Source organism: Anser cygnoides, chromosome 3 (assembly GCF_040182565.1).
Source record: "Anser cygnoides isolate HZ-2024a breed goose chromosome 3, Taihu_goose_T2T_genome, whole genome shotgun sequence".
NCBI lineage: Eukaryota > Metazoa > Chordata > Aves > Anseriformes > Anatidae > Anser > Anser cygnoides.
In genome coordinates, this window is record NC_089875.1 from 116653499 (window position 1) to 116675786 (window position 22288).

General features: G+C 51.8%; 1 protein-coding gene across 3 annotated transcripts in view; it reads left to right on the plus strand.

Annotated features, from left to right (window-relative positions):
- The window catches only part of TNFRSF21 (TNF receptor superfamily member 21), a 30776-nt gene extending 11183 nt beyond the window's left edge, over window positions 1-19593 (plus strand). For 2 of the 3 annotated variants that reach the window (XM_066995044.1, XM_066995046.1), the window contains exons 4-7: window positions 8634-8899; window positions 15037-15090; window positions 17286-17505; window positions 18394-19593. In XM_066995044.1, the coding sequence (XP_066851145.1) occupies window positions 8634-8899; window positions 15037-15090; window positions 17286-17505; window positions 18394-18623 (770 nt within the window). In that variant the 3' untranslated portion in view covers window positions 18624-19593. The remainder of the gene's footprint in view (window positions 1-8633; window positions 8900-15036; window positions 15091-17285; window positions 17506-18393) is intronic. The other variant, XM_066995045.1, reaches the window with a different exon arrangement.
- The last annotated feature ends 2695 nt before the right edge of the window (window positions 19594-22288 follow it).

Consider the following 22288-nt stretch of genomic DNA (forward strand, 5'->3'; position numbering starts at 1 on the left):
CTTTCTTTTGGAAGACCGAGAGCAGCCCTGCCCTGCCTACTAGAAACCTTTTCTTCCAGACAGTCCCTCTGTTTTAGCACATCCCCCTTCCCTTTCTTCGGCTGCTTCCGAAGGTGAGGAACTGAATGAGCAGAGCCCTTTTAGTAAAAACAGAGAATTGAATTTTTGTAAAAAAAAATATAGAGAATTGAAGCCTGGCTCTTGCAATCTCTGGGGTTTCCAAGAATTACAGCAGTCTGCACTGAACATGAGGATGGGTTTGAAATAATCTTTCAGAAATTCATGGTAGTGTTGCCTTTGACTTCCACCTCTTGAGTAGCAGCGGGTGAAAGGCAAGGAGTGAAATGAGCTGCGTAAAAAGTGGTCTTTTGGGGTAAAACCTCCTGTGTATAGAAGAAGCTGCCTGAAATGCTGTGCTGAGAGGCAAGGAGAGGATTTGGTGATTTTTTTGGAGCTGAAAGACTGAAGAGCAGCAGATCTTGGCAGTGCTGGCCTGGCAGGAGATGCCACTTTTTTTTTTTTTTTTTTTGCTTTCTTCTTCAAGTCTGGTAATTGCACATTATTGCAGTGGGTGGCGTGACCAAAGCCAGGAAGCCTCTGGTTAAATAATCAAGAGAAATAAGCCGTGCTGCAGAGCTGTTTGCAGCAGGGCTGGGGCTTGGGCTTGGCTGCAGGTAGAATAGCCCTTGCTGGAAACGGCTCTGTATCGAGGCCCCGTCTGAAAGCAGAGCGTGGAGCAGAGAGGAGCCTGGGGAGGCGAGGAGCGTTGGGATTTGGGGTCTTGGCTTTCGGGATGCTCTGCTGCCAGCAGACTGGGGACCCCATCGCTTCTCCTTTTGCACACCTGCAGAGCCTGGGGAGAGGTGGAAGAATTCAATCAGTCTCACGCTGCGGCGACCTCAAGGGCCACAGCAAGGGGCGGGATGACCAGCAGCATCTCCCAGGGGCAGATGCGCCCGTCGCTGCCAACAATGTATTGATCGAGGAGCAGCTCTGTGCCTGGGTGCAAACCCTAACGTGCCTCTGGCAGGGCTGAGGGATTAATGTCTGCCTGCCTGCCAAAACAAAGAGGCAGGAGGGGGTTTTTGTTGTTTTTTAAAGCTGTCCTTCCTCTGGTATCTGCAGGTATCTGGCCCTCGAATGTCATCCTGTCCTCCTCAAAATGAGACTCAGAAGAAGGGAGCTTGAGAAATGGGTAGGGCAGGGATGAGCCAGGCACCCGGCGGGTGTTGTGGGTACTGCTGAGCTGTAAAACGTTGGAAAGGGCTGCCCAGGGAGGTGGTGGAGTCACCCTGGGGGTGTTCAAAGGTTGGACGTGGTGCTTAGGGACATGGTTTAGTGGGTGACGTTGGTGGTAGGGGGATGGTTGGAGCAGATGATCTTGGAGGTCTTTTCCAACCTGAATGATTCTATGAAATACAAATGAAATGAAATGAAAACACCGTGGGGGTGCTCGCTCGTTGGGGTGCTTGGAGCCCTGCACCTCCCGCCCCTAGGAAGGTGGGATAAAGGGTCAGGGTGGGATAAAGCAGCCCTTTAACTCCATCAGCACAGAGCTCTGCCATGGGAGCTTCGCGGTGGTATCCGAGGAGTTAGAATCACCACGTTCCTCAAACCACTCAGCTTTTCGACTTCACTCCCGTTTGCCCCCAAACTGACCTTTTTGGGGCTGACCACAGCTTGGTGGTGGAAGGGAGCCGAGGAAAACACAACTGAGAGAGAGCAACCGCTGTTCTGCTTAGAGGGAAACCTAATCAGGGGCGGGTTTATTATGTCTTGCTCCTGAGCCTTATTGCATTAGCAGGCCAGGAGACTGGTGCTCGATCACTCCTAATGCGCGCTGCTACACCAGGCATCTGTCCGCAGTGTGCGCAGGGCTGCCCCGGAAGATGGTCCATTTGCTTCAAAATCGGATGAAAAAAAGTCGTGAAAAAAAGGGTCAAAATTCCTGGACAGTTTAATAAGGAGTATGGGGAATTAAGATTTGTGCCTGCCCATTAAGGCACGGCTGAGTGTTAATGGCACAGAAATTCAGCTTTTCTTGCAGAAAAACCACGCAGGAGACATTTTTTCTTTCAGAAAAGCTTGCACCAGCTTCTGTGCGGGGAGAGCTGTGATTTCTCACCTCCGTAAGGCCCTAGCACATAACTTGTTGAGTAACGAGGCAGACTTTCCCTGCTTGCCAGGGCTTCATCCGAGAGGGGGAAAAAAAAAATAAAAAATCAGCAGGTGAATTTAATCCTCAGGCTGGCATCTGGGTGTCTGGGTATTTATGCCTCTGGCTGCAGCAGCGTGCTTGCTCAGGGTTACCCGCCTGTCCGAGGGAGTTATAATGATTAACTCTGCAAAAGCTGTTTAAAATGTAATAATTACGTGGAATGCTTACGCTGACCGTTCCCTTTTTAACTAAAGGAAGAGCAGCTCTGCCTGGCCGGCTTTCTCTGCAGCATCCCAAGCAGATGGAGGTCGAGAGGGGACATTCAGGGAGACCTTGCCATGGAGGTGGGCAGGTTGTGCAGGTCCCAGGGGCTCAGGACCAAGGCTGGTGCTGGTTCCAGAGGTGTGATAGAGAGCCGTAATGCTCCTGCCCGGCTCTGACCCTCAGGTCCCAGGTCTGAACACGTCCATAACCTCCCACAGATGATCACAAGCCTTCCTCGACCGTCTTGGTGGAGTTATTTTCCAGAGAGGGTGTGGGAAGTGTTTGTCGGGAGTCCGTTTCCTGCCCTGCAAGATTTTTGGTTTGGGGAAAAAAAAATAAAAAAGAATAAAAAATAGCATACGGTTAGTGGTTTGTTGCCCAAACGGTGCTCGCTGAGGATGTGAATCACTGGCTCCTGGGAGGATCTGATACCAGCACCGACCATGGGAAAAACCAGCACATTGCTCAGAAGTCCACATAAAAGTGTCCTTTCCTCCTGTCTTGGTCGCATGCACTTTTTCCAGAACTTATTTATGATTGGGATTTGTGGTGAGAGGATTGATCTTCCAGTAACTCCCCCTGTTTCAGGGATGGTGGTGAAATTTCCTCATTTTGGGAAGATCTTTGCATCAATCCGGGTTCGGGGATTTCAAAGCCTGAGCTGTGGACAGCTGGGATTTGGATGTGCTGCCTCCTGGCTGAGTTGTAGGCTCTCGGCGTATTTTTGGAGGTAAAAATAGGCTGCTGGGGCTGTGTTCCGCATGAGTCAGGAAGATATTTGGAGGAGGTAGGTGGGATGAGCTCAGGAGCAGAGCCGGGCTAGCAGCGATGCAAAGCTTTTATCTGAGCGTTGGGCTGCATCACCGCCGTTCTCCTGCCTGGTTTACGCACGTTTTGGCTCTGCTGCCTGCCCGTGATGCTCCTCCGTCCTCGAGATCTGTGCAAATGTCAAAATCTGTCAGCCTGACACAGGACTCATCGCTCCACGTGCCGCCATGTGCTCAAAAAAACGGCAGGTGGAGAAGGAGAAGGTGGCGCAAGGGCAGTCCTTGCCATGCTGGGCTTTCTTTTTCTTGCCACCGTCGCCTTTCTGGTAGAGAAGAGTTGAATTTTTCAAGGGCTTCCTTACAGAAGGGCTGAGTTATGTTGATGACCAAGCTGTTAGCCTGCGTGTTGGGTGGGTAGAGCCGTTAATATTGCCCACAGAGCTGCGTCAGTAGGCAGGTGCTGGAAGCTCCAGGTGCTGGGGACCCCAGCTCAGGTCGGTACAGGGATGCTACAGGGGTTGGGGAGGACTGGTGGGCTCCGTCCCTGCAGGTGGTGGAGGATCTCCTTACCTTCCCTCCCATGCCGTGTAAGAACACAGCTGATGCGTTAACCCCTTCTCCTTCATTATTAGAGGGACATCAGAAGGGCTTGGGAGGGCTCTGTAGACCTGAGCATGAGATTTCCCCTTACAGGCAGCAGTTTCTCAGCTAACACTCTTCCGGAGAATACCAAATCACACTTGCCTAGAGGTCTGGAAATGAAAATGATGGCAGCTTTTTGTTCATGAGAGGGTGGGGAGGGGAAGGAACAGAAGTTTCGCTGTGGTTAGGTTGTGGTTAGGCTTCTCCGTGTGCTGTTGGGTGGATGGGTGCAGCCTTCTGGCACGGTAGCCTTTCAACTCCACTTGAATTTGTTGGCAGATGTCAGCCAGCGATGGCAGGAACGTGGTCTCTTGAAGGCTTCTTGCGTGCTCTGAGGTTGAACAGTCGTGGAAGAACTCAGTTTGTTCCCAACCTGGAAACAGCTGGGCTACAGGAGATGAGTGATATCTGTCCAAAAGAAGCTCAAGGTTGCTACGAAAGCATGTGAAAGTCCTGTGTGCTTTTTTGGCCATCTTGGTGGCTTTCATGAACGGTGGCAGCTGAACTGTAAACCACAGAGAGGCATGAGATGTGCAGAGGAGATGGGAACGCGGGGGGAAAAATGTTGAATCTGATTCAGAATAAGCAACTGAAAGTCAGGTCATGTGGGAGAAACAGCATATATCATAGAATCGCAGAATGGTTTGGGTTGGAAGGGACCTTAAAGGCCATCTAGTTCCAACCCCCTGCCATAGGCAGGGATGCCACCCACTGGATCAGGTTGCCCAGGGCCCCATCCAACCTGGCCTTGAACACCTCCAGGGATGGGGCACTCACAGCTTCTCTGGATAACCTGTTTTTTTTTTTTCTTTGTTGTTTTTTTAATGGTTTATTTTATTTTATGGTTTATTTTTTGGTATGTATATATTTTTTTCATTTCTGTGAAAGACTGGGTAGAGGTGAGCTGGAGACAGGATGCGGAGCTAGCATCCTGCTACAGATTTGCTACAGCAAATCTGCTTTTGTCTTAATACTAAAAAATAACTAATAAGATGGGCTATCTTTGAAAAGCTTTGCCTTAGGTAGCAAGTCCGGGTGGTTGTGACCTTAAAATATTGGGTATTTCCATGGAGAGGCCCACCATGATGTTGGGATGGGTGAACAGGACGCGTCTGGATGTCCTGGCCCCAAGCTTCCTGAGATGTGACCACAGGGCCTCCTGCAGGAGGGAGGGCTCCTCAGGCTGTTCTCCGTCATCCACAAGGTCAGAACAGCTCTAGCATCGTCTCCATGTGGTTATGACCATAGGGAGCATGAAACGGATGGGTTAAAGCTCTGTCCTTTCCACGCTCAACCGTTTTACTTGGGATTACTCAGCCTCCAGCCTCAGCACGTGGATGAGCGTGGTGGGAGAAGGTCCACGTGGTCAGCAGGTGGGGAAGACCTGAGGTTTCTTGGGCCATGCTCCTGGTAGGATAGGAGAGAAGAGATTTCGTGCAAGTGAAATGAGGAACGTGCTGCACCCTGGTGGGCACCATTCCATCCCATCCCACCAGGATACGCCGGCCCTATTAGTGCTCCACGGAATGACTCTGTAAGGGTCCTGGAAATATGGAAATAGTAGGACTGTAAGCTTATTAGAAGCATTAACATTTTATTTTAGTTTTGAACAACTGAATTAAGTTACTGTAAATGGCTGGAGCAGTAATAGTTGGCAGCGTGTGGCAGCAACTTGTCATGTACTGGATTTAATCTTATTTTTCATAACAGAGGGAGTAAATGGTTTTCTAACCGACTCAAGCTAAGTCTGTGCTCAAGTCTGTCTCTTCCATATCTCTTCAGGGTTTTGTTTGCACAATATTTTAGTGGATGTAGTGAGCATATGGGGCTTAAATTCATTTAATAGTTGCAAGAAAATGAGTTTAAGGTTCTTACAGTATTAAGGTAGAAATTTCCAAATTCATTTTTAATGGAACATTTGTTCTCTAAAGATTATTACACGCCATTAAGTTCGCCGCCGCGCGGTGCGTTCTGGTGCCCTGGGATATCACTGCCAGGAGATATAAACATGTTTGTGGGGCCACTTTATTGAACCGGGAGATTAAATACACCAAACTGGAAAATGTCAGGAGGCGCGTTTCTGCTTGGCGCTGTAAATCTCGTTCGGGAACATCCGGGCGAGATGCCGCGTAAAACCGGTGCAAATCAAGTTTCGGCCGGCTGAAAACTTTTCTCCCCGCCGCGGCGGCCGTAAAGGCTGGGTTTTATCAGCGAGGAGTGCGTAGGCGGGAGCAGGTGATATGGGGTTCTTTCCTTTCCTGGGAAGTCTCGGTGCACTGCACGGGTTGTAAAACAGCAATTGCATTTTAATGCTCCCTGCCGTCGGGCAGCGTGCGGCAGGGACCCTACACGAGCAGCACCAGCCCTGCTCGTCCCTTTTTGCATTCCCACCTGTATCCTGGTGCACACGTTTTGCAGAGCTTTCCCTACCCTCCTATTCCAGCTAAACTCTTCTTTTTTTCCCTTGGGTTCACTGACGAAATTGAGTTGCCTTGCTGCTCTTATCCCCGAAGCTGTTGCATTCGCTGATTTAAAGGATCCAACCCCAAACCCCACTTTGCTTTCGTGCTGCTTCCCAGCCCCGCTCCGTAACGCCCGAAGGCACAGGGCTTGGTTGCTGGCACCATTCGGGGTGCGTGCGGCTGTTGTGCCATACAGATGGCTTGCAGGCATGCACAGGCACCGAGGGCGAGGAATTTGGGATTTTCCGGGAAGCACGCAGGTGACCTGTGTCGACTTGAACGGAGGGCGGCCGGCTCCTTGCCTCCCGCAGCCGCTCACGCAACAAGACCGGACCAAACGCCTGCTACTGCTGCTGGCGGCCGCGTGCTGAGATTTTATGGGTAATAACATTTTTTTATGTGCCTCGGATAATTAGCCCCATCATAAAGCACAATAGCACGTTGGCAGCCCTTTTTTTTTGTTCTTTAATGCTGGGGAACATTGCTTTTGTCTTGGGTTTATTTTGAATAACGACGAAGGCTTTCTCCCCTTTCCCCTCTATTTTTTTTTTCTATTATTTTTTCCTTCCCTCTCCCCCAAACCTACCCCAGCTGGGCTGGTGGGCTGAGGTTTTGTGTGAGGAGAAAGCCCAGCAGTCGCACAGCTACGAAGAAAAAATCACACACGTATTTTGGAAACCACCTTCCAGCAGCACGCTGGGGCAAACCCTGCCAGGGGGAGGAAGAGGAAAAGCAGAGCCAGGGCTGCAGCCCCTGTCCCATCACCAGGTCTCGCTCGTAAATCTGGGGAAGGAAGGGATCGGGATTGTGGTGGGAGGAGGGCAGAGATTTGTAAAAGTCTGGCTTTTGGGGTTTTTGCTGCAGAGGGGGTCGAATGCCGGTTTCGGATACTCTGAGCGCAGCAGGGTGGTGGCTGCTGGAAAATGCCACGTGCTCATCTAGCTCAAAAGTAACAACTGGTATCTTGATACGGCAGGTGTTGATAAGCCTGCTTTAACAGAGGGAAGAGGGGGTTTGGTCAAAAATATCTATATCAGGCTATATAATGTATATTTAGCTATATAACATATAGTTAGGTGTATCAGGGCTGAGACCTGAGGGTAAGCTTTGGAGGTTTGGGGCTAAACTGCTTTAAAAATTGCTAATTTTTACTCCGGCAGGAAAGACCCTTGCTCTAGCTTCCCCCTAGAAGCTCTAGCTTCTAGTATTCCCCTAGGCAGCTGTTTGTGCTGATAGAGATGTGTCTGTAGCTGGAAGGGGAAGTGGTGTGCGTAGCCGTGGAGGGGCGCTGGCTCGTGGGGGTTCCTGAGGTGCGGTAACTTCGTGGAAAAAGTGAGCTGCTTCTTGCGGATCTTCGAAGCCGCCCCTTCGCGGGGCTGTTCTGAACAGGGTGGTGTTCAGCCGGGTGAAAGCGGACCGCACGAGCTCTTAGGGCGGAGGAAGGGCTTTATTTGAAGGTTTAACGCCTGACTGCTGAGGCAAGGAGTGCCGTTGGCATCGCTCCCGAAGCTAAAGGGAGGAAATTCTCCCGGTCTTGAACTGATGTTTCTCAGGAGCTTTTCTGGGGAAAATCCTAATCTTCCTGCTGTTTAAAGGGACTAGAAAAACAAGAGTTATGAGGAGCAACTGAGGGTATTGGGGTTTAGTCTGGGGAAGAGGCTGAGAGGAGACCTCGTGGCTCTCTACGCAGCTATCTGAGGAGGCTGCAGCGAGGAGGGTGTCGGTCTCCTTTCTCAGGTGACAAGTGATAGGATGTGAGGAAACGGCCTCAGGTTGTGCCAGGGGAGGTTTAGATTGGATGTTAGGTAGAATGTCTTCATGGAGAGGGTGCTCAGGCCTTGGAACAGGCTGCCCAGGGAGGTGGTGGAGTCACCGTCCCTGGGGGTGTTCAAGGAGAGGTCGGACGTGGTGCTTAGGGACATGGTTCAGTGGGTGACATTGGTGGTAGGGGGGTGGTTGGACCAGATGATCTTGGAGGGCTTTTCCAACCTTCGTGATTCTGTGATTTGATGATTCTATGATTTGATGATTCTGCGAAATGTGTTTGAACACGTTATGGGTGCTGCTTGTCTGCAAAGCTCCATGCACCCCAGGCTCATAAGCCTTTAAGAGCCTTCCCTCTTGCTAAGGTCTTAAAATAATACTATTTAAAAAAATATATATTAATTTATTGTTTAAAATGAGGATTTTTTTTTAAATTATTATTAAACAAAAAGGAAAGTGTGCCTGTTTAGGGTAGGGACGGGAAAACCTTTGATAGAGCTTCGGTGTGCAACATTTTAAGTCTCTGAGCCTCCCAGCCCTCCCCCATGCCTCACCTGTGGCTCTTGTACCCCGCAGGCATTGACATCCTGAAGCTGGTGGCAGCCCAGGTGGGGAGCCAGTGGAAGGACATCTACCAGTTCCTGTGCAACGCCAGCGAGCGCGAGGTGGCCGCCTTCTCCAACGGCTACGCGGCCGACCACGAGCGCGCCTACGCCGCCTTGCAGCACTGGACCATCCGCGGGCCCGAGGCCAGCCTGGCCCAGCTCATCAGCGCCCTCCGCCAGCACCGCCGCAACGACGTGGTGGAGAAGATCAGAGGCCTGATGGAGGACACCACGCCGGTAATGCCAGGCTGGGCTTTGCGCTGGCTTCTCCTGTGCGTTGTGTGCCTTGGTTTGCCGCGGCGGGTGCTTGGGAGTCAGCTGTGGTCTCTAGCTTAGCTGAAAGCCAAGTGGCTGGGCCTCTGTTTCTCCTCGGAGCTCCTCCAAGGCTTATGTTTAAGCCCTGTGTTGCTTTTGAGCAGAGCTTTGTCAAGCTTTTGAGCAAGCTTTCTCAAAGTTTTGACCAGCTTTCGAGTCGCAAGCGCTGTGGTTTGCGTGTGTCTCTGAAGGTCACCAGGAGTTGGTTTGCGTGTATCTTTGAAGGTCACCTGGAGGACCTGGTACTTGAGTCCTCATGCTGGGGAGGCAGCATCCCCCTTTAGACTCACTCGTAAAGGCCATTACTGAATCCCCAGGACTTTGTGAGAAGAGCCAGGCATCCTCTAGCTCTAAATGTTGCCACTGTGGAGCACAGGGTTGCTTCCTCCACGGTGGTGACTGGTGGCATGGGGACAGCCATGTCCCCTGTAGGGTTGAAGGGTCCACATGTGCTGTCCTCCAGAACTGTTGCCTTTCTGCAGCAGCTCTGGCATTAAAACAGCCTTTCCCATAATTTTGAAGAATAAATAATTGTTGTAGAATATCCTGTAGCAGGGTCTTGGCTGGGTGCGTGGTTTTGGGAGCGTAGGTGTTCTTTTCAGGTTGCTTTGGCTACCTCCTGCCCTAGCTCTTGGTGTGCCTTTTGTTTTGTTTTGTTTTGGCTGTAATTCAGTGGTCTTTTGGAGAAGTTCCTGGAGGTGGTAGATGGGACTTCTGAACATGGAAGCCAATGGGACAGTACATAGATGGAGGTGGGGAGGTCAATGCAGGGCTCTTTACCCCAAACCAGTTTGTGAAACACCTCCCACTGGTCTTGGAAGTGATTTCTACCCAAAGGGAAGCGGGTGGCTTCCTACAAACCTCTGCGTGCAGCTTGTGGGGACCAGGCAAGGGACCTTCGTGGTTGTACATAGCGAAGGTTGTGGGGCAGGGGGTTCCTGAATCTCCTTGCTGGGTGGGGTAGGGTCATCCCCAGGTTCCGCCTCTGAGTGGTACTCTGGTCCCTTTGTGTACCCTGCATGACTTCGTGTAGCACAGCTATGTTCTGAATGTCTTGGCCTCTCAGAACCACAGCATGAAACCAGATTCTATGCATTAGTGGAAGTCCTTGGTTTGTGTTGAGTTCATCAGCAACGTGCTTCATAATTTATTTTATTCCTTCTTACTCCAGTATGTTGCACTCTCCGTTTCCTACCATGCTCCAAGTTTTTTGGTGGGCTTTTTTGCTTGGTTTTTTACATAAAAGTGAAAGCTTGAGACAAAATTGTAGGTAGGAAATCAGGCAGAGGAAAAAAAAAAAAAAAACACAACTTGTTGTCTTACAAGTCTCTGGTACATGTGGATAAAGCCTGTGCAATGTGCCAGGAGGACACGTTGTCCTTTTGGTCTCCTCGAGCAGGTAGTAAACTCTGTTCTCCTGGTTACTGTTTTGAGTGTTACAGTAAAGTGCTGGGCTAGGACATCAGATAAAACCTGGGGTTGGTTTGTCAGCACAATATCTAATTAACAGACCTAGATTGTGCAGCGTTCAATGCTCTTGAACATTGCTCTGTTTCGGCCAGGAATATCAGGTACTTGTTCTCAAACAACAAAAACGAAATTAAGAGGGTGTTAACTTCGGGAACTGGCTTTATAGGGTGACCCACAGAGACCCTGGACTTCTGATGACTGAAGAACTTGCTTAGACGTGTGCCCATTCATCTGAAAATCCAGTGAGCGGATGTTTCGGAGAATAAGCAAACCCTGATCTTGTAGATACTTGCACACAGGCTTTCTGGATCTTGTGCCTGTTAGGCCAGGTGCTTGGAAACTTGGGCTGAAAAAATAATCAGCCTCCCAGGAGGAAACCCTACAGAACCGCTGTGGTGGCTGAGCAGGTAGAAGGCACTGGGGAGTTGATGCTCACCACGTGGAGATGCTGCAGGGCCACTCGGGGGTGTTTTGGTGAGCAGCTGAAAGCTTTGTCTATTAGGATTTGACTGTGTTTGAGATACTTTAAGTGCTCGATTTCCTTTTTTAAAGAATCCCAGTAGACACAAAACCTTCAGCTTCTTGCTGAGAGGAAAACACGCATGTTTTCTGCTTTGCCTGTAGCACCTATAAAGAAAGTGAGTTTTTTTTTCCTGCCTATTTTAACAAATTCACCCAAGCTGGCACTTTCTCTTCTCCCATCTATCCTTTGGGTTTTTTTTTTTCGGATGAGTCTGTAATGTTCAACCATACCCGTGGCTGTTCCTGAAGGCTGGTGGTTGTGCTGCAGCAGGGCGTGGGATGCTGAAGCCTGGCAGCACCCCGGGGCATGGATCCTGCAAGGTATTACCTGCTGTAACCCGTTTTCTTGAGTCAGATTCTGCAGGCTGGGCGTGCTGAAAGCCCCAGGGGCTGCTCCATCCCCGTGGGACACAGGGAGAGAGGCAGAAAGCTGTGGGAAGCGTCTTGTGCAAGGGAGCCCCCAAGGCCTGGAGCCTCAAGCCCACAGCTGAGCTGCATCGCGGCAGTCCTGGCCGGGGCAGCCTGTTGCTAAACGCTGGGAGCAGACACTGAGGTTTTGTTTGGGTTTGTTTTTAATTGCTCTGGTATGAAAGCCTTTAATTAGCGCTAATCTGTTTGGCTCTCAACGAGTTGTCTGTCCAAACGCAGCCCGGGTCGAGGCGGTTTCTCTCTGCACCCAACTGGTTTGATCCGAAGGAGTTGTGGCAGAAGTCAGTTCTGCGTTATATCCCTCCAGCAACAAGCCATGCAGGAGCAGCCTTGCCAAAAAAATGAAAATAAAAATAAAATAAAAAGAGCTTTTTATGTTGTGGAGGGAGTGAGGGCTCCCATAAGCAATGCAATAAATGCACATGGCAGCTAATGGGGCAATGCGGTGCCAGCAGTGTGCACACAGAAATGAACAGCAAGTATGTGCCGATATGGGGAAATGCTTGGAAATCCCCCTCACCTGCAGAAAACGTGGGAGATTTTTTTTAAATGACATAGCTCTCAGACAGCAAATCAGTACCCTAAATCCAGCCTTCCTTCGCCATCCCATTTTCTGTTGCATCCTTGTCCCAGATCCTGTATCCAGCTTCCATCTTCAGCCTGTGCAACCTACAGAAGCAGAGCTGCTCTCTCGTAGTGCCCCATGCCCACAGGAGCCTCTGGGGCTCCAAAATATAAATATTTCCAACTGCTGATAACGTAGGAAAAGGGAATTAATGCGAGCCTCTGGAGCATTGTGGGATGTGGCATGAAGACTTTCCTTAGCGTAAAGAGCTCCGCTGAACGCTTGGCGGCTTTTTTAGCAACAAAAGATTATACTGGTTTTACACCACGCTGCGTGAATTTAGGTTAAAACTGGATTAGCCCCCTGAATCACTTTACAAGTTTTTGCAGCAGTCGCTGATCCAGAAAATAAGGAAGAGCACGGTGGCTGAGAGAAGGTGTTTGGGGCATGTTGAGCTCGTACGGCTCCCGTTTAGTACGGGCGACGAGTGCTTTCTTTTTCCAGCTCGTAGGGAAGGCTTTGCAAAATCTCTGCCCTTCCAGGCATGCTTGCTGGGGCAGATGGGTGGCTGCAAGGGCAGCGTGCGAGCCCAGGCACACCCCAGGTTAGCGATGCTGACGGAGCAGAAAAAGGGAGGCGAAGGGCGGGGAAGAGGATGAATTCACTGCGGCCCCTGCAGATCGTGGTTTGGGGGTTAGAAGTGGAAAAGTTGAATGTGGCGTGGACGCCGAGCGGGATTTGGGGGGATAAGAGCATTTTCAGGTGGCTGCTGGGTGGCGACCGTAAGCCATGCTGTGTTTGCTACCATGAGCATGGCTCCAAGCTCTTTGCGTTTATGGCTTTGCTGGCTCGCCAGACCTTTTGGGGAGCTGATGGAGGGGGAAGCAGGCAGCCTCGCTCGGGGTGTTCAGCCCTAAAAAAATAAGGTAATAGGGGAGACATGGAGGGGCTTGAAAACAGAGAGGAGGACTGCAGCCCTGAGCCCAGGGAGATTTAGGTCCATTGCTAATTTCCCCTTGCAGATAATCCTGTGAATCAGCACATATGGCAGAGGAAAAGCCGGGTGTTGGCACTGTGCGACGTTAAGCCGTGCAGTTTTTGGGGCTGCAGGGCAGAAGGATGTGAAAGCCCTGGGTGAGGCAGTGGCAGCACTTTTGGGGGCCTTTTCTTCCTCTTTTGCAGGCCAAAACCTCGGGGTCAGGAGACTGGCGCAACAACGTTTGCATCCAGCCCCGGCTTCGGGTGGTTTCAGGCTCCTGTGGATTTGCTTCGTTTCCTCTTTTGTCAAAGCAGAACTGGACTGGGGCCAGTAATTTGACTGTGTTGGCACGAAGCTGCAGTATGAAGTGGCCAGAAGCCAGGGGGAGTAGGGCTGGTTGGGTTCGCAGCGGTGGCAGGACTGGGCATCGCCGGTTCTTGGCGGGTTTGCTCTAAACCCTGGGTCAGTTCTCAGTGAACCGAGGCTGGGTTTGAACCAGGCTGGAGAACTCGAGATAAGCACAAATATAACTTCGTAGCAGATGCAGCTGTATTTGTGGTTTCGTGGCTTTTGTAGCCCCATCTCCTTTTGGTTTGCAGTGTGTTGGGCTCTGGAGCGTGAGGGGAAACTGGAAGATGGTGGGGTCAGAGAAAGAAAACAAAGGAGACAGTGACTTCTTCGGCCCGTAGTTGAGTTTGGAAGCTCTTTATCCAGATGGTGGTCTCATGAGGGTGTCCTGTAGTGTTTAGGTTTTAAGGGCTTCTGCAAACTGGTATTTCTCCTCCTGTTTCCTCCACGGTGAGGCCTACAGCCCGGGCCTAGCGTCTGCCCGGTGTCATCTGTCGGCTGGCAAGCCGGGAAGCCGTGACCTCAACTCTAAATTTATCCCCTCCGGGATGACACGTGGCCACCTGACCCGATCACCCCACCGTCTCCCTCTGCGGAGGTTTCCCCTCCTTGGGAGTTGTGCTTGTTTTCTAAAAGCAGCGGCTGTTTCATCCGTGTTTGTGTCAGGCAGGAAAAACCCGACCTGACCCCAGCACGGGCGGCAGCTGCTGCGGGCTCCGTGCCCAGAGCCGGGCTGACCCAACCCCAAACGCGGCTTTTTTGGGGCTTGGGGTTTGGCCGAGAAGGAGCAGTTCCCGGCTCCCGGCAGCGTTTGAGGCTCGGTCCTCCCACGGTTGAGGCTGCCAAGCTCCTGAGGCCGGTGGCACTCGGAGGTGGCGGTGGCGAGCCCTGGAGGAGCCGCCTGGAGTGAGCAAACACAAACGCGTTCCTCCTCCTCAGCGTTTCTTCTACAGATCGGATCGGCAGCTTGATAACCAGCTTGCAAGGGTTGTTTTGAGCTGATGCAGTCCCAGCTTGAGACCTGCCGGTGCTCAGCTTGGGTGGTTTGGGGTCTGGGCTGCTTTTTGTGTCCCCAGGGCTTTCATAACGGGCTGGTTGCTGCCTCGCTAGGAGGTATTACCTCAGGGGGATTTTGATTTGATTTGATTTTTAAAATAAAAATAGCAGAGCGGTTGCAGTTCGTTTTTTCCCAGCTGACCTTTTGTTGCGGTGCAGTAAAATGAAGGCAAACGTTTTTTAGCCAGAAAATGGGACCGAGCAGTTCATGCACAGCCACCAGGAAAGCGGGATCACCGTGCCAGCGCCGGGCAGTTCCATAAATGTTACATAAAATGAATGCAAGGCCAGGCTTACGCCTTCCTTCTGCTTCTGTCGTCCTCCCCCCTCCCCAAAAGGCATTCGGGAACAGCCTGCAGAAATCCTCCCCTGCATAGAGCATCCTCCCAGCCAGTTCGAGATCCAAGGGGATGCTGCAGCGTGTTTGAGCCGCATCCTAAAGAGCTCCGAGCATACAGGAGCCTTCAGGATTTTTTTTTTTTTTGGCATCGCAAACTTTTTGCTGCAGTGCTCAAAAAAAAAAAAAAAAACATTGGCTCAGCATCCCGGCAGGATGGACCTGCGCTTGGTTGCAGGAGGTTGCTGATGCGTCAAAGCCGCGCTTGGTTTTTCGCTAAAAGCCATCAGCTTCTCGCCACGCCTCGCGGGCCCGCGCATCTAACGGCTCTGTCTGTCTGTCTGTCTGTGCAGGTGCAAATGCAGCCCCAGTGGCAAATGCAGGACTGCTCTAACGGTGGCGGAAAGGTGAGAAACACAGTCGCTCTGGAAGGGCAAAAGTACTGCAGAGGGTTTTTTCATTTTTTCTTTTTTCCAGCCCGAGCAGGGGCACGGCTGCTGTGGTTTCGCTTGAAATAGGAATTGCGGCGCTGGTTTCAAGCAGATGAGTCACAGGCTGTGAATGGTTTTTTTTACACCTATTCCGCTGGCTTCACCTCAGAGCAACCTTTTACTTTCCCTGCCCTTTCAAAGCCCTCATTCCCACTTGCTTTCCTCCCGCGGTTTAAATATTAACGCTCATCCGAGCATCCTGTTTGCTTTGCCTAATAAGCTGACGAGCGCTCAGCTATTCGCAAGGGTTCAGGCTCCGAGGACGCCTACAGTCAAATAACCCCGGGTGATTTTTTTTTTTTTTTTCTAGCGTGCTTTAGCAGCTGTTTAATTAAACTCCAAATAACTCGCACGCTTCTGGGAAGTGTTCTCCCCTCTGCTGGGAAGGCAGGGCTGGGGCGGGCGGTTTCTCCGCGCCTTCCGTTTCAGGGGTCCTGGGCAGCCGGGTCCGGTTTGGAAATCAGGGCTCAGGTTCGCAGCTGGATGCTAAATGGGGTTGCATGGGGGAGAAACAAACCCTGTTTGGTTTTATAGGGGAAACAGGAGCGCACCACAGCTTGGAGGGCAGCCAGGCGCTGCTTCTCCCCCGCTGGTGGCAGCGGGCTGCAGCTCGTCGGCGCGCTGCTTCGGGGAGGGAGTCTGAGAGCAGAATGCAGGCTCTTTTAATTAAAAATTAAAGCTGACTTTTATTTATAACGCGCCCATTGCGTAACGCGCTGAGCCAGAACAATTCCTCCCTGTTTATTTTCAATGGGGGGAAAAGGGGAAAGAAAGGAGAAAAAAAAAAAAAAAGAAAACAACCACACAACCCTTTTTATTCCTCCACAAATAGGCTGAAATGTTAATTTGATGTGAGCTAACGGGCGTCTCGGTGGACATGTGATTTGTGGGCGGCGAATTCCTCGACACAGATGAGGAACGCGCGGGCACATCCGTGCCTCTGCTGCCGGATCTGTCCCTCCCCAGCACGGAGGTTGCTCTGCAGTGCCCTGCCTCTTGTCCAAATTTTGCTTTTTTGAAATCTCTGGGCAGCAGGTGAAGGGATGCAGGGAGGAATGGCCAGGTCTGGCCTCTGCAGGAGCAGAACTCTGGTCTTTGGCAGGTCGAGCAAGGAAACGGGGTCTGGGATGATGTTAAATAATCCGGGGTCCTCAGAGCAGCAGGGGCAGAGCTGCTGGCCAGGGACGCGGGGACGCAGCCCCGAGGCTCTCCTGCTTGCAGTGATTGGAAACCAAAAATGCTGTGCTTGAGGCTCCCCACCCCAAGGGGATGCTGAGATGCTGAGAGCATCAGATGTTGGCTGCTGAAGCACGGGAAGAGGGATGTGAGGTGCAGGCTGAGTTGGAGGGTTCACGTCTCTGCGGGTCCTTGTGGCGCTTTGGGCTCTCGGTGCCTTTGCGATCGTGGAGCCAGACGCAGGCTGCCGGCTTGCTTCAGGGTCACGGGGCAAAAGTGAAGGTGCTGAGGTGATGGCGTGGTCAACACGAGGCCCTGCGTGTCCTTTGTGACCCTGAGTCAGGTGGAGATGGATTTCTCCATAACACGTTAATGGGGTGCTCACGGGAGCAGGGGCCAGACGGGGCATACAAATGATTAACTTGGAGTGTGGCTCAGCATCCCCACTGCAAGGCAGGGTGGATGTAAATCGGGAACATTGTGTCCCCAAAAGCTGAAATCCCGGCGATGCGTGAGGAACTGGCGTCTGAGGCCACCAGAAGTGGTTCAGCATTGCTACCCTGGTCAAGCGTGCATGGTTCATGGACCTCACCGAGGGGTGTAGCAGCTCTCGGTTGGAAGTGCGGAGCCAGGCTATGCCTCGTTCTTAGGAAGTGCGAGCTGTGGAGTAGGTTTTTTGGGATGGGGGTGGATTACCTGCTTGGGCATCATGGCACTTAGCCCCCAGGAGCTGTGCTTTGGGCGTTAGTAACCCTTTCCTTGAGTGTGCAAAGGCAAAGCAAGTTACAGCAAGTAAATTCCTGGGCAGGCTTTTTGCGTGTGCCACCCCGGTGCTGTGGTTGTTTGGCCCACAAGCTCATGACCTAGCATCCTCACGGCTCAATTTGTTTTTTTTGTTTTGTTTCTTTTTTTTCCTCCTTCCCTTTCCCTCGAAGCTGGAAGGTGACAAGCTGGCGCTGCCGGTGAACCCCAGCCCGCTCAGCCCCGCACCCAGCCCCAGCCCGAAACCCCCGGACGCCACCGTCCTCACCGTGGAGCCCTCTCCTTCGGAGAAGAAATGCTTCTTTGTGGACGAGTCGGAGCCCCTCCTGCGGTGTGACTCCACCTCCAGCGGCTCCTCTGCGCTCAGCCGGACGGGCTCTTTTATTACCAAAGGTACCAAAGTCCTCCCGGGGATGCGGGAGGGCAGCAGGAGGACCAAAGTGCCATGTGTGGTACCCAAAGGGTGACCAAGCATGTCCCCCACCATCGGCGTGGGGATGTGTTGTCATTAAAGTAATTAACTGGGGAAAGCTGGCTTTCCAGGATATGTTCATCACATGCCAATTCAAGACCAGGAATATCCTGTTAGCGAAGATTTGGGAGGGAAAATGCCTTTAAAGGGTTTTTAACTCCTTTGTAGTGCTGTCAGAGGCGTATCCTTGGCTGTCTGGGGGGGCTTTTGGTCCTAGGGGTGGATTATTGCATGAGATGAAAAAAATATAGATTTTTTCTTTTCCAGTTCTTCTTTCACCTTTGGTCCCACTTGCTGCAGCATGTGACTTGAGAAGTAAATCACCATTAGTCACCCACCGCTTTTTGAGGGGGTTTAATTTGCTGCATTTAATTTGCTGCATTTAATTTGCTGCGTTTAGTCGTCTTTAACTTCTCACGGAGGTGAAGCACTGAGCTCAGGCAATCTCACAAATTTATACTCGGGTGCAGAAATGAAGCTGACCCAGTGAAAACAACTCAAAATAGCAGAATTCAGCTTCTCTGGCTCCCTTCCCACCTTCGCTTCTCAGTGCTGGCCATTCAGCATTTATAACTGCTGTGCTTGATCTAGCAGGATCCTGCCTTAGGTGCCTCTGCAGCGTTTCTGCAGCTCCCGTTTCCTCTGTCTTCTCCCTTCATCCATGCATAATGCCACCTTCTTCATCCCTTTTTTTTCCCCGAGGGGGCAGCAGGGGATGGGCCGGGTCTGCAAGGAGCTTTCCTCCTTGGAGGAACCCGAGTGGAGGCTTCTTGGGGGGTTTCCTAACCACCTGCTCCTTCCTCCTGCAGAAAAGAAGGACACAGTCTTGCGCCAGGTGCGCTTGGACCCTTGCGACCTGCAGCCCATCTTCGACGACATGCTGCACATCCTCAACCCCGAGGAGCTCCACGTGATAGAGGAGATCCCGCAGGCGGAGGACAAGCTGGACAGGCTATTCGAGATCGCCGGCGTCAAGAGCCAGGAAGCCAGCCAAACCCTCCTGGACTCCGTCTATAGCCACCTTCCCGATTTACTGTAGGCACTGGTCACCGCGCACTCTCCGAATATCTGCTAGAACTAGCTTGGCACTTGTTAAGACGACCGACGATGCGCAGGCGGGTTTTGCTGTAGAATACATGGCCAGTATTTCCTTGAGGTGTCCTTGGTTTCTGGAGGGGGGCAGCTTGCCAGCGTCGCGCCTCTCCACCTTAACTCTGTCGCTCAGTTAAAGTCTCCGCACCCTCTGCCCCCTTCGGAGTCTGTCTTTTTTTTTTTTTTTCTTGTTCTCATTCCAATCAAATCAGTCGATGCACTTTAAAACGCAGTTAATGAACTAAAAGACCACGAAGCCGGTGTCGCTTAGGCGTTGAGCCTGGGGTTGCTCTGTAGCCTGGTTCAATCCTCTCAAAGCTGTTCCTCTGAACGACGTCTCCTGCTACCTCCCTTCCGCCTCCGAGTGGTGAACGGTGAAACACGCAAAGCCGATTGTTGCTGGTTACCTTCTCTTAATGCATCTTAAGCTTCTCCCCCCAGCTGACTTTTTTCATGTACTATCGTATAGCTCACGCCCATCGCTGCGGTTTTACTAGCACGGTTATTTATTGTATGGTTTTCACCCGGACAATAATGCATTGTGCTCCTATAAGCTAAAGCAGAAGCGGTTGAATGGAAAGGTTCGGTTCCACCAACTTTACTGATTTAAAAAAAAAACAAAAACAGTCCTAAACCAGTCCTTCCAGCCTGCGGTGGAAGGGAACCCAAGCGAGGAGCATCCTGCCTGGCCGCTGAAGAGGACAGCAGGTCACGGCGGCGCCGGTGCTGGAGCCGGGGAGGCGAAGGCTGCTGGTTCTGCTCTCCTTGCGGTGTAAGACTTACCGAGCTACGCTTTTACACTTGTGTCTCTTGTTTTTTATACAGACATGGCCGATAAGGGGAGGTTCTCCCGAGATCCTACCCGGCCTTAAAATAGTCTCTTCAAATCACACTTCACTTTTTATCAATAAGAAAAAGGGGGGAGGGGATGGGGGGGGGAGGAAAAAAAAAAAACCAAGCTGCATCGTTATAAGAAGTCTGTCTGATTATATTTGCAACTATTATGCTCCCGTAATGAACAGTCTGTAATATGCTCAGTTTGAAGAAATTATGATACTAGGGTGGCATGTGCTGCCTTGTGGGAAGGGGTGGGAGTGGGGGAAGAGGGGAATGAACTGAAAAAATTGCCTTCCAGTGTACTAATTTATTAATAAATACTAGGTGTTTGTTACTTGATCTGCCTCTATGTTAACCTCCTTGACACCCTGCTCAGGGGCACCTTGCTTGGAGCAGGGGCTGCAGGGTGCGATGGGGGGGTGAAGAGAGAGATTTGGGGGTTCGGGGGGGGGCTTCTTCAGGCAGTGCAAAGCCTTGAGGCCAAAATGCACTCGGCTTTCTGCTGCAAATGCTGCCTCGAGGGCAGCCGGGGGTGTGCGAAGTATCAGTTTCCCGGGATGCAGCTGCTGAGCTGATGCCCTGCGAAGCGAAGGGCCTGTAGCCGCGGCATTTCTGTTGCCCTGTTGTGTTAGCAACACCCTTCCCATCCCCCAATAACACAGCCCTCGTTCTGCTCTACAAATGGAAACCTTCGTGGGACGCAAGCTTCTGTTTTATAATACTGTCATTTTGTATACTTAGCCACACGGGGTGTTGTCTGCTCTGTGCTCCCTCTGCCTGGCATCAGAAATTGCTGTTAAGGGTGAAAGGATGAGCCTTTGACCACGAAGCTGGGTGAAACACCTCCGATGGAAAGGAATACAGTGCAAAATAGCAAGAGCCTTTAATGGGAGTGTTGGGATAGGATTCCCCAGTGCCGGGAAGGAGGCACTGAGCTCTCTCGGTGGCTGCGGTGTGTGCTCAGGGCATTGCAAAGAAATACTGAGCATGGCTCGCGTGCCTGGCTATGCTGGATGGCTAAAAGTGGTATTTTGAGGTGGAGCCGAGTGCCACCCTGTTGGCAAGCATGTGTTTATTTTGTTTTTATCTCTGTGTTGGGAGCGGTTTTGGGTTGCCTGGGCAAGAATCGACGAGGGAGGAGCAGCCAAGCATATGGAAAGGCACGCACTGGTGTGCTCAATCGATAGCTTTGTGTAAGCACGAACCACCTGCTGTAGGTTAGCAGGTTCCTGGAGTGAGGGCCTGGTCCAGCTGGGAAAGTGGGGATTTGTCCCTTTTGTGATGGTCCCATGGGTTGTAAATGCCAGAATCAGGGCACTGTGCGGCAAAAACAGGCTTTGGGCAACCCTTGGCTCCATCTGTGCACGCTTCCAGCATCGCTCCCTCCTTTGCTTGCACCTGGCCCTTGGTCTTGTCCCTGGCTCCATCCCTTCCCATTTCCTAGCTGCGACTTCCTCTGCTGCGTGCATAAGCATTTATCTGCAATATATAAGCAGGCACACGCGTGAGAAATACTTTACATATCTGGGGGTGTGCGGGGGAAATGTCTGAGAGCAGCTGAGCCCTGGTGCACGCAGGGTATTTCCTGGCGCTTCGGGCGTGGGAGGTGCGAGGAGCCACAAGCCCGGTGCCCGCACCCTTCCTCCGTGCCGGCTCTCATGCCTTAAGAAAATATACCCTGGGTGGGATGGATGGGTTTGTGACCCGGAGAAATCATGTCCTTGTGGGCTTGTGACCCAGAGAAATCATGCCCTCATCCTTGCGCGTGGCTTGGGGCACCAAGGGCGATGCTCAGACCTGCGCACGGTGCAGCTGGAAAGGGTGAAGCTCTTGAGAGCAAGGGCTTAGCGAGGTGAAGCTGTGACTATAAAAACATATAAAAATAATATGCATAAACCCCATTTTGCATTTTTTTTTTCAGAACGTACATTCAGAGCACACTCTTGAGACTGCATCAGTAGGCGAGGGGTGCAGGTTTGAGATGTTTGGACGGGTTTGGTGCGGGTTTGGAAAGGTTTGGACCTCAGTCGTTGTCACAGTGTCTGTGTCCCTGCACGCCACCCTGAACGTGGGGACAGCCAGGAGGGGGAATTTGGGTGCTGGAGCAGCAGCCATGGACAGAGGGGACAGAAAACAAGGGTCAAAACCCACCAGATGTGCCTCCAGCATCCTCGAGAATGGAGGGCTCTGCTTTTCCCAGGATACTCAACGCCTCCATTGCTAGTGAAGTCTGGAGATTTTTTTTAAATCACCTTTTTCTTTGTGATTCGCAGGAGGTCCCCGCAGAATACCAAGGCACCTGGTGCAGCTTCCTCCTATCCCAGCCCGCCTCCAGCTCGGCCCGACGGGGAATTAATTGCGACACGGACAAATTGGCGCAGCCGGGGTCTGGCGCGAGGTTATTCCGCCCCGCGGCTCCCTCTGCGTCAGCTCATTGCCAGGGACTTGCAGCACAGCCCGCGTGTAGGAGGAGGGCTCTGTGCAGCCTTTGTGTGCACAGCCGAGGTGGGCGACGCCACCCCAAGGACACTGCCACAAGGGTGGGCAGGGGGCGAGGGGGCACGGGGACGGGTGCCACTGGGTGGCCCCGGCACCCCGAGCCCTTACGGCAGGGTTTTATTTCTGATGGACTTTGCTCCCCTGAATAGCACGAGGAGGAAGTTTCCAGGGCAACTGGAAACGGGAAAGCGAAGGAGAAATAAGTCACCGTGTGTGTTTTCATCCGGGGTGGGTGGCGGTGGCGACATCCTGGCTCTTTTATCAGGCCAGCCTTTA